The sequence below is a fragment of the Lonchura striata genome, chromosome 7, assembly GCF_046129695.1.
Source record: "Lonchura striata isolate bLonStr1 chromosome 7, bLonStr1.mat, whole genome shotgun sequence".
NCBI lineage: Eukaryota > Metazoa > Chordata > Aves > Passeriformes > Estrildidae > Lonchura > Lonchura striata.
The window spans coordinates 34,491,989-34,503,238 of record NC_134609.1 but is presented as its reverse complement, the minus strand read 5'-3'; the positions used below and the strand labels follow the sequence as shown (position 1 = coordinate 34,503,238).

The following is an 11,250-nucleotide window of genomic DNA, read 5'->3' as shown; positions in this document are numbered from 1 at the left end:
ATGTTGGGGCACGGAGTGGCATCAGTTTTCTCTCCAGAAGGAAAACTAAAGGCTTCTAGGAGAGAGAAGAAATTATTTCCCAGGCTTCCACGCATTCTGGAGCAAGAATCCTGGCACAGGGGTGCTGGCCCCACACCTTGGCCCCCAGTTCCATGAAGAAGATGACACAGATGCTTGTGGTGAAGGTGACCCAGCTGCAAGACGAACATCTGGGCAGTGAAGATCCACCCTGCCTTGCTGGAGCCACCAGTGCCTGGGGCTGTGGGTGCCAGCAGGATCCCTGTCCCAGTGCACAGGGCTGCTGCACCCTCCTTGGGCAGACATCTTCCTGCAGGAAGCATCCCAACCACTCTGGAGCAGGGCCAGCTCTTGGGGAGGTGCAGCTGCTGGCTTGCCCCAGGGTCAAACAGTGCCCAGGTGACGCCTGCAATTCCCACACACCTTCCAGCTGAACATCACCAGCTTGTGAAGGTTTCTTTTCTCCTGCAATGCTTTTTAAAATGAAAATATTTTTATATTATCAGCAGCATTTTATCCTTTTGTTCCCACATTTCCAGCTCTCAAGAGATTCCTCTTGGCTAGCCTTCCCTGCTCCCTTGCTGTCCTGGGCATCCCAGATCACCACTTCTAAGTGAGGACTTCCTAGTCCTCTCTCAACTCTGTCTCCTCTGCCTCTCCCACACAGAGAAGGCCAAACCTTGAAACCCATGGATGGATGTACAAACTAGAAACAATCACCCCCTTTTGTGCATTGTTGCATCAGGCTGAAGCTCCTTGTGCAAGGCCAGTTCCTGGCAGGCAGCAAGCCCCTGACCGACGTCGTTTCCCCAGCCAGGCATGAGGCCAGCAGGCACCCAGCAACACGCCCGACAGCCTTTCACAAGACCTGAGTGTCCTCCTCGAGCTCTGAAAAGGGCCCAAACTCCTCTCTCCGCTCAGGAATTGGGTCACTGGGCACTTTGTGTGGCTGGGATTCGGATTGCTGCTGCTGCTGGCATGACGTGTGCTCGTGACATGGTGGGCACACGGCAGAGCCTGTGGGGACGGGCAGGGCTGCTGGGACACTGCCTGGGCGGTGTGGAGTGATAAGCTGTGCCACTCGTCCCTGCTGGCACTGGGAAGGGAAGTGGGCATTGCCAGGGCAACGGGATTTGCCAGCTCAGCACACGGCATTCCTCGGCACACCAGGATCAGCGCCTGCTCCCACAGCGGTGGGGACAAGGAGGAGCTGGTGGCATCCTGCAGTGCAGCCACAGCACAGCCTTCTCTCATGCTGGGGAAGAGACTTAGCTAGGTTTAAACCTCAGTGACAGTACAACTAATGGAAAAGATGGTGATGCAGAAGCTGGAGTGTGAACCAACCGGGAGGGAGGAGCTGAGAGTGCAAAGCCTGAAGTGAGAATCACAGCCACAGTTTGCACTGCTGGCTGCGACCTGTTTGATCAAAATGTAGAGCAGGGCTTTGCAGACAGAGCTCTGTAGGCAGAGCACAGAGATGGTGAGAGATAGCAGGTGGAGGTGGGGGACAGGAAGGATGGCAGAGTGTCACATAAGGCATCAGCTCATCTCATCATTTGTGCACGTGGGTGCTAAGGAACCTTTCTACAGAAACATGGGGTTAGAAGGGACTCAGAGCTGGAAAATGGCCCACATGGTATTTGCTCTTTTGACTTTTTGAGTCATCCTCAGAGGCACAAACAATAACCCAAGCAAAACAGTCTCTTCCCTAGACCATGGGATGATGGGTGGGGTCTCATATCAACCCCCTCTCAGTCTGAAGCCATTCCCCCTTGTCCTGGCACTCCAGGCCTTTGTCACAAGGACCACAGCAGACGATCAATGGTGAATGTGGTTGAGCTGCTGCACCGGCCACTCCCAGTGCTGAGACAGGTGGGCAATGTCTGGAGCCCTTCCAAACCCAGCCTGTGAGCAGGGCAGGAGCAGCCAGCACACCTCCCCATAGGGATGCTCCTTTTTTTTTCATTTGGAGATGGGGGATGAGGCCTGCTGAACAACTGTGAGGGAGGGTCCTGCACGACCAGGCATTGAAGGAGACTCTGAACCAAATCTGTTCACAGCAGGTTTGGACCCTGAGTCCCCAAAACATCACACCTGGTACCTTTTCTCCCCTTTCACATCCCACACTCAGTGCCAAGCTCGCTCCCACAGTGCTGCCCAGCCCCACCCTTGCCCCGAAAGGCCCATTTTGGCGGCTCACCGACAGCGAGGGGTTGCCCTCGTCCTCCACGGTGACCACGAGGCTGTAGAAGCTCTGGCGCTCGCGGTCGGGCGGGGAGGGCCGGGTGGCGATCTCACCGGTGACACGGTCCATACGGAAGGTCAGGTCCTCGTTGCCACGGGTGATGTAGTAGGAGAGGACACTGTTGAGGCCGACGTCCCGGTCGGTGGCGCGTACCTGGGCCACCGCCGTGCCACCGCCAACGTTCTGCAGAGATACGCGACGTAAATCCCACGAGCCCCCATCACGTATAAAATACCTAATTAATAATGTCATTCTAATACAGAGAGGGCACTGATGAGCTTGAGGCTCCAAACTCGCTGCCCCAACACCCGGCAGCTCAGCAGAAAGCTGCACATTAGGTCTTATCTAGGCTGGCACAGCCTGGGAGAGCATAAAACCCACAGTGTGTGCAAAGGTGAAGGCCGTGTAATGGATCCAGAGCTCAGCTAATTATTTTTGGATAGTCCCATTATGGGGAAAATCAAAACAGAAATTCTGTTCTTCAGCCTGCTCTGAACAAGTATTAAATAGATAAGAAAACCTTAACAGGGCAATATCCTTAATGCCAAGCTATAAATCATGAGCAGCAGTTCCTCACAGCTAAGTGGCACTGGCTATTACTCATATTTCATTTTTCATCACCAAATTGAGAATCACCCCCTGCCTCAGTCCAGGAATTAAACTGTCAGGAAATAAGTTGTCTTTTTCATGCCTGATTGTGTTTTATTGCTTAATTATCTAGCCCTTGCTAAGCTGCTTCCTGAAAGCTGTTCTTATTCTGCACCGCACCATCTCTTGTGTCACTTAGGTGGCATTTCCATGGGTGTGTAGCCACTTCTCCTTCCGGCTGCTCCCTGCAGCCTCACAGGCTTAAGTTGCTTGTAGAGCTATTTCCTAGCCCAAAATAAGGAGTACATCACCAGTGAGGGCTTTCAAGGGGTCACCAACTCTTACATCACCCAAGGTGAAGGTGGCAAGGGGTCACCGATCCTTAAATGACCCAAGGTGAGGTTTGCAGGGGGTAGCTAATGCTTAAATGACCCAAGGTGATGTTTCAAGGTGAAACGTAAATTTTAAGGAATTTAGAGATTTTAGAGGAGCTAAGATTTTAGTTAGAAATAAGCCTTACTAGAGTTAATTAAAATAATAATAATAAATGAGTAGCCCTTGATGAAGTTAGGAGTTAGTAGTTAACTAATAATTGATTGCTTGTCAGCACAATGTTGAGTTAGCTGGGTTTATAATGAAGAATATAAACTGACAAATAGCTTTTAGGAACATAAGACAATTGTGGGCCTCCTCTGTTCTGAAACCAATTGAAGACAAGGAATGGGAGTTCTACCAAGAGTTCATTTGTCACATTTGCATTGAAAAGGTAGAAAGGTCAGAAGGAGGAAGACTTCATTTACTTCCTCATTTTGGGACCCCTCCCCATGAAAGGAACCACCGACCCATTTCAAGGAACAAACTAGGCATGCTTAACAGCTTTTGGAGTGATGAGCATATGAAGCGGGGAATGGGATGTACCAGAATGATGAATATGTATTTGTATTTTGGGTATTCAATACTTGTATGGATAAAAAGGCTCTGCAATCAACTGGAAGGTGCGGTGTGTATTCGGGAGCTATCCCGAACGCTGCCCGGCGTCGAATAAACACACACTTTCTAACTATATCGGTACTAGATGAGTATCCATTATTTCATAAATCAAAGGGACACTCTCCTGTCCCCACCTGCCTTGTGGCCAGACCTGACCCTGGGAGGATGGAGGGAGAGGAGCTGGGCACTCACCTCGCTCACGCTCACGTTGTAGCCGAAGGGGCTGTCGATGACAGGGGGGTTGTCGTTGACATCAAGGATGTTCACTCGTAGAACATGCTCCTTCCTCCGCGGGGGAACGCCGCCATCCGACGCTTGGATCTGTGGTCGGGGGTGGATTTTTGAGGGATAAAGTGCTATTTTGAAGCTCACAGCTCCTAGCAAACAGCCTTGGCGCTCAAAGCAGAAACTCAGGGGGTGAGGGGGGAGATTTGGTGCTGACCCGTAAGGTGTAGTGATCCAGCAGCTCCCGGTCCAGCGGCCGTGCCACAAACACCTCACCATAGGTGCTGTTGGTGGTACGGATCTCAAAAGCCCGGCCGATATTTCCCGACGTCAGCGAGAAAGTCACCTGGAAGCATCAGAGAGAAAGGAAACCAGGGCAGGCAGAGTGATGCTGAGGAGGAAGAAGGGAAAGGAGACCCTAGAAAAATAAATCCAGCATGTCTCCCAACATGTGTCAGCTTTCAAAAAGCTCCAATGTAGTGGGATCCACAGGTGTGCTGGCTTATTGCAGCACCCCAAAGCAAATGGGGCCGACCCCCCAGCAGCTCCCATGCTGCCAGCAATTTCTGTTACTACAGGTGATGGGATCTCATTAATGATCGTTTGCAGGGTAATGAAAATAACAAATGTCAGAGAGCTTCCTGCTCAGCCTGCCAAGGACTTTGCTGCTGGCCCCCACGGCAGGAGAGGCCACAGCTGCTTTTCAGATTGCAGGGCTCCTTTGGACACTTTTCCCACAGAGCTCTTTGCCCCAGAGAGCCCAAGGATGATGCTTTACCTCTCCTGCTGCCTTGCCTGGGGACTCTTGGTACTGACTGCACAACCCCCCCAAAACCACTGGCATTAATGACCAGAGTTTGCTCTCACAGGGACACAGGGAAGGGTTGGGAGGATGCTGGCAGGGGGATCTGTGTGTCAGTGAAACACTACACACAGCCTCAAAGAGACCCACACGGGTAATTGAATCCAGCTCCTGGTCCTGCCCAGGAAAACCCCAGGAATCACACCACGTGTCTGAGAGCATCATCCAAATGTCTCCCTACCTACCTGGCCATTCTTGCCTGCATCTGGATCTCGGGCCAGCACCAGGGCCACCCTCTTGCCCACGGCACTGTCCTCGGCCACGCTGACAGACGAGTCAGAGGTGATGTCAAACTGGGGGCTGTTGTCGTTCTCGTCCAGGATGGTGATGGTCACCTGTGAGGGGGGCATGGCACTCAGGGCATGGACAGGAGCCAGAGCTCTGCCCAGCTGGCAATGACAGCCACCCTGACACCCTGGCACACCACTGATACACCACACCCCTGTGAGGTGCCAACAGTGTGTCACCCATCCCCACTGGGAATGATGCAGCTGTTTGAGCCCAGGAGCTGAAGTTACATCCTTGCCAGCGAAAGAGGAGGAGGATGAGGGGAAGGAGGGACACTTGGAGGCTGTAAAAACAGTTGGAAGGCTGCTGCAGCTTTCAAGCAGCGTATTTTTTAGTGGAACATCCTCTGGTTTTTATCCTCCAAATAGCCAGGCACAGAGCAGCTCAGGCTGCTGCAGGGTGACCCTTTCCTACTAAACTTTTCATTAGCAGTGATTTCATCCATGCTCACAGCAGCAGGGTCAGGTAGGATTTGCTCGGTGGGCACAAAGAAGGCAGAGCTGAGTGTCTTTAACTCAACGAGGGCAAGCTGGGTGTGGAGGAGACCTGAGCTCCCTCCTGGAAAAAGGCACATGATGCTTGAAGGGGACCTGACACCTTGGACACAATTGGGCAGAGGAAATGCTCTCATCGAGTTTGTAATTAAAGTGCTTCAGGGCAACACAGAAATGAGAGAGGAAGCACCTTTCTGTTCCCGGGGATTTATTTATGGGTGCCCCAAGCTCCCAGGTGCGGCCAGCCTGAATGCAACAACATCCCGGGAGGAAGCTGGGGAGAGAGCTCTGCGCCCTGGGGTGATTCAGTTATTGTTGCTGCTGAATTCAAAACCGAGAGCCAGGAGCAGGGAGAGCTCATTCAGTCCCTGCGGCAGATCCGGCAGCTGCTGTCCCGAGTGCCGGATCGGGGAGCCGGGATTCTGCTCGGCAGCAGCAGAGCCTCACAGGGCTGCCCCACGTCCTGGGGGTGGCAGGGAGGCTGGTGCTGGTGGCACAAGGCTGGAGAGCTCCACCCCAGTCCCTCAGTGTGGACCTTGGGAGGGATTCTGGTCCCCAGCACGATGAACACGCTTACCTTCTGTTGGAGGAAAGCAGAGGGAGAAACAGAGAACACAAACAATGAGGAGTTAGTGAGGGATGAGGAAGTGTGGGTTAACCCTGCATCCTACCACAGCAGTATCTGGGGTCATGGGTGCCCCTCTGCAGCCATTTGGAGGCTCCAGGATTGGGACATCTCTTTGTTTTTTTCTAGCTAAGGTTGGCATATCTGCCCCTGATCCTGGGAGAGGTTCAGTACAGAGAGCAGAGCCATTGGCACCCATGGGCTGGCCCTGCACCCAGCAGAGAAATGCAAATCAACCCCAGCCCAGCTGCCTGTGAAACTGCTAAATACAACCCTCTGAAACACAAACCACTGTGGAGTATTTCAAGGCCCCTAAATTTACCTCCTTCAAAACTGTTTTAGCAGGTTTGCCCCCAAAACAGGGTTTCTGGACCCTCCTGGAAGCTGGAGCAGAAAGCTCCGCTAGGACAGGCTGTCCTGGGAGATGGAGATGACAGTGGATGGTGGGGAAACTGGGAGAAGCTACTCACCACCGTGGAGTCAATCTTTGGTCCTCCATCATCAGCCACCACTGTCAAGGTGTAGAAATCCCCTTTCTCTCGGTCCACCTGGCCTTTCACCGTGATCACACCCTGCCAAGCATGAGCAACAGCTGTGCTGGCCACCAAAACCAAAGCTCACAGTGTCCAAAGAAGCCAGGAGGGTCCACGCCGTGGCTGCTTACCGTGATCCCATTGATTTTGAAGAGGGAGAGCGCTTGGGGGTTGGTGTTGGGGTCGAACTTGTAGGTGATCTGGTTGAGGTTGTCGATGGAGCGAGCCTGGACGCGGAGCACCTCGGAGCCCAGGGGGATGTTCTCCATGATCACGGCCTCGTAGCTGCTGTTGGAGAACTGCACGGCCTCGTCCAGCTCGTTCAGCAGGCTGACGTACACGCTGCAGAAGCCCTGGTTGTTGGGGGGCGCTTGGTCCGTGGCAGAGACATTCATCAGGTAGCTGGTTTTGGTCTCGTAGTCCAGGTACTCTATGGTTGTGATGAGGCCTGTGCTCTCGTCGATCTCGAACTTCCCTTCTGCGCCCGACACGATTTTGTAGCTCACCAGACCCCCGTTCCCTGGGGAGGAAGCAGGAACCGTGGTGCTGGCTGGACCAAGCACCCCGAAGAGGCAGCCCCTGCTGATACCTCCCCGCAGCAGAGCCCATCCCGTGGGATTTCAGCCCAGCCAAGCCGGGATCTGTGCGGTGGCCGATCTCACCGCCCTCCCCCACACTGGGCTCTTCCCTCCCTGCCCTTCCCACCTGTGTCTCGGTCGGTGGCCCGGACCACCGCCACCGAGGTCCCAATTCCCGCCGTCTCCCGCAGCCCCAGGCGGTTGTACTGGCGCTGGGTGAACACCGGCACCTCGTCGTTGACGTCCTCCACGTACACGATCACCTGGGAAGCCCCGGAGAAACCATGCGTGAACCGGGCGAGCTTGGGAAACAAACCCTTCATGGTGCTCGTGGAGAAACATTTCAGTGTTCAGAGCCAGGCTGGACAGGGCTCGGAGCACCTGGGCTAGTGGAGGTGTGCTTGACAATGGCAGGGGGGTTGGAACTAGGGGAGATTTAAGGTTCCTTCCAACTCAACCCATTCCATGACCCTGTGACAACCTCTTCTTCAAACACCACGTGATGGAGAGTGAACACAAGGGGCTTAACATCAGAGATTTAAACAAGCCCTGTGGGTCAGAGTGAGTCAGTCTTTCCCTGCTGGGGGGAAGGTGCACTGGGTACATTAATTCCTCCATCCTCTGGGATCCCGTGATCAAACCCCTGGAGACCTCGCAGCACAGAAACGTTGGACACTCGGTGGGAAATTTTTTGCTCCAAGTTCAGTGCTGTTTCCCCAGGGAACACATTTCCTTCTCCTGGTTTTCTGCTTGCTGCTGGTGCCGGGGGCACTTCACACTCAGCCAGAGCCCACCCCACCACAGGTCTAAGAATAGATGCAGCTGGAGGGCTGGATTTGTGGGAACCGTGGGAAGCTGCTGTGCCGCAGCTGAAGACTGCCACCACTGGCTCCTGGATTATTTAAATAGTGCCTGGCCAGGACACATGGTTTTCAACAGGCTGAGGCTCAGCTTTTCTTCCCAGCAGCAGAGCTGCATCTTACTGAGCGAGCAGGACTCCCTCTGAGTGACTGCTGCACTCTGCAGCCTAACGGCACCGAAACATCACAGGAAAAAGGAAAAATTAAACAAAGCCCCCACCAACAAGCTCTTCTCTACCCATGAGCAGTCCCCAGAGACTTTCCATGCCAGATCTTTCTGATTTCCTGTACAACTGCAAGCCCTGGAAAGGACCAACATCGCGAACGCTTTGCGCGAGCGGCTCTGCCATTCAGCCCGCGGGGGCTGCGAGGTCCTTACCCGCACGGAGCTCCTCATGGGCCCCTGCTCCGTGTTGTAGGCCTCCACCTCCAGCACGTGGGAGGAGTTCTGCTCCCTGTCCAGGTGCCGCACACCTCGCATCACCAGCCCCGTGCTGGGATTGATGCGGAAGTGGTTGTACTCATTTCCTGGAAATGGGGAAAAAACGAGAGGGATGTTGCCCACTGCCTCCACACCCATCCTGCTGACACACTGAGCCCTCTCTGGGGAGGCTCTTTTGGAGGGAGATTATTGAGCAAAACTTCAGCCCCATCTCCTCTGGCTACATCAGATTCAGCTACATCAGTGTTTGGCCCTGGATCAGGTCAGGAGGAGCTACAGAATCTCAACAAATCAGAAAAATGTGGATGTGTTGGAGTGAGCCCACAGGAGGTCACAAAGATATTCGGAGGGCTGGAGCAGCTCTGCTCTGGATCCAGGCTGGGAGGGAAGTTCAACTTGGAGAAGAGAGAAGGCTCTGGGGAGACCCTGAGCCCCTTCCAGTGCCTACAGGGGCTCCAAGAGCGCTGGAGAGGGACCTGGGACAAGGGCCTGGAGTGACAGGACCAGTGGGAATGGCTTTAGACTGAAAGAGGGCAGGGATAGATGGGATATTGGAATGAAATTCTTCCCTGTGAGGGAGGTGAGGCCCTGGCACAGGGTGCCCAGAGGAGTTGCCCAGAGGCTGCTCCATCCCTGGAGGTATCCAAGGCCATGGAGCATGCTGGGGTAGTGGAAGGTGTCCCTGCCCATGGCAGGGGGTTGGAATGAGGTGAACTTTAATATCCCTTCCAACTCAAACCATTCTGTGATGTTAGGATTCTATCTAGCAGTCTATCCATGACAAATCACTCCCCAGAAATGAGCCCTAGAGCTGAATTTTGCATAGGGCTGGGAGAAATGGTTCCATGGGTTCCAAAGTGCAAAAGGATGGCGAGCTCAACCTCCTGAGGCTGGGCAGAGACTGGGACAAACTCCCTGATGCACGAAGGGGCACTGGACTTACCCTTGACAATCCTGTACCACACTCTCCCGTTAATGCCTTCGTCTGCATCGGTGGCTTTCACCTTCATGAGAAAAGCAGAGGAGTAGAGGTCAAAGGCAGAGAATTCCAGATTAGGACGAGTCCTCCTACCCTGCCAAAGCTGGACATCCTTCTCCTCCACCTGAGCGGGGGAGCTTACCAGATACAAAGCCAAGTAAGTTGCCCTGCCCTTGTCACTGGACAGCAGGGACAGTGGGCTCAGGAGCCCTTGGCTGCTGGATTCAGGTGGGAGCTGAGCCTCAGGACCACACCACAGATCCCACAGGTCTGTGTGCTGGAGGAGATGCCTCCATCAATCCTGCCCTGCCTTCCAATGCTTGTCCCAGTGGTGCTGCCGCCAGGGATGGAGCCTTGCTGGGATGATTCGTGCTGGGCAGGGGGAGCTGCTCCCATGCCTGGTGGGCAGCAAGCCCATGGCATCCTGGTGAGTCACCCAAGCAGCAGCACTTGGAAAAACTGCCAAAGGAATTGTGAATGCAACCAGCCCAGAGCATTCTTGTGAGCCCCTGAGCAGGAGTGGGAGCAGCCCTAGGCTCTGATGCACTGCACAGTCCTGGCACAGACCGAGTCTGCCATCCGCCCTGGGAAAACCAAGGCACGGGTCCCCTCTGGTGTCACTGAACCAGACTGCAGTGCTTTCCCTAAACCCCAGCCAGCAGTCTGCAGCTGGGAAGCAGGACCTGGCAGTGACCAGCAGAGCTTCCAGTCTAGCTGGCACTGGGCCCTTGCATCTTCTCTTGGAAAAACCCACTCCCCACAAAGCAACCAAAGCTCGACCGCAGCATGGCTGCTCACAAATCACCAGGGTGAGGATGCCAGGAATGCCTGAGCCTTTATTCTCTCCCTGCTTCCCTCTGCAAGGCGTCTTCCTACAATACCACCCAGCAGTTCCTTTTTCCTGGGAAGTTTTGTACCCAGATTTATGTAGGGAAGAGGAAAGGTTGCTGCAAAGGATGCACGTGCAGTGGGAACAGTGAGGGAATTGACCCCCATCCCCACACAACACTCACAGGAATCAAAGATGCTCCTCTGAAATGTGGTTTTGGGGTACCTTGAACTGCTCTTGCTCCTTTCCACCAAGCCCCCCAGCATCAGCAGAAAACTTGGAAAATACTGACCTCTATCTGGATTTCTCATCCCTGTGCCCACACATGCTCTTTTCCTCTGTCCCAGACCAGTTTATCTCTTGCTTGTGGCTTATTCCACGTTCCACCAAGAGCTTCCTTTCTCAGCAGGGAGTTCTCCCTCCCAGACCAGCTCTTTCACCTGCTGGGCTCCTGAGGCAGAGCTGGGCTGTCTCCTCTCCCATGGGGTGCACGGGCCCCACAACAGCAGGCAAGCGATGCCCAGGCAGACCAGCTGCCTTGGCACGGCACAGGGAAAAGCTATCATGTAGCCAGAGCAGGAAAACAAAGGGATGGGAGGCAAAACCTTTCAGCTTTTGGTGCCATTCCTTGCCCCACTGTGCCCAGGAGAGGGCATTTCAGGATGAGCCAACTGCACCTTGCAAACAGTCCTTG

At 54.1% G+C, this 11,250-nt stretch overlaps 1 protein-coding gene across 1 annotated transcript in view; it reads right to left on the bottom strand.

The window, feature by feature from the left end:
* CDH23 (cadherin related 23) overlaps positions 1-11,250 on the bottom strand; it is a 185,805-nt gene that overhangs the window by 29,824 nt on the left and 144,731 nt on the right. The window contains exons 28-37 of the mRNA XM_077784783.1: positions 9,692-9,752; positions 8,686-8,834; positions 7,574-7,709; positions 7,000-7,388; positions 6,806-6,907; positions 6,288-6,290; positions 5,114-5,263; positions 4,284-4,412; positions 4,034-4,162; positions 2,219-2,446 (exon numbers count right to left, since the gene is read on the bottom strand). Of these exons, the coding sequence (XP_077640909.1) occupies positions 2,219-2,446; positions 4,034-4,162; positions 4,284-4,412; positions 5,114-5,263; positions 6,288-6,290; positions 6,806-6,907; positions 7,000-7,388; positions 7,574-7,709; positions 8,686-8,834; positions 9,692-9,752 (1,476 nt within the window). The remainder of the gene's footprint in view (positions 1-2,218; positions 2,447-4,033; positions 4,163-4,283; positions 4,413-5,113; positions 5,264-6,287; positions 6,291-6,805; positions 6,908-6,999; positions 7,389-7,573; positions 7,710-8,685; positions 8,835-9,691; positions 9,753-11,250) is intronic.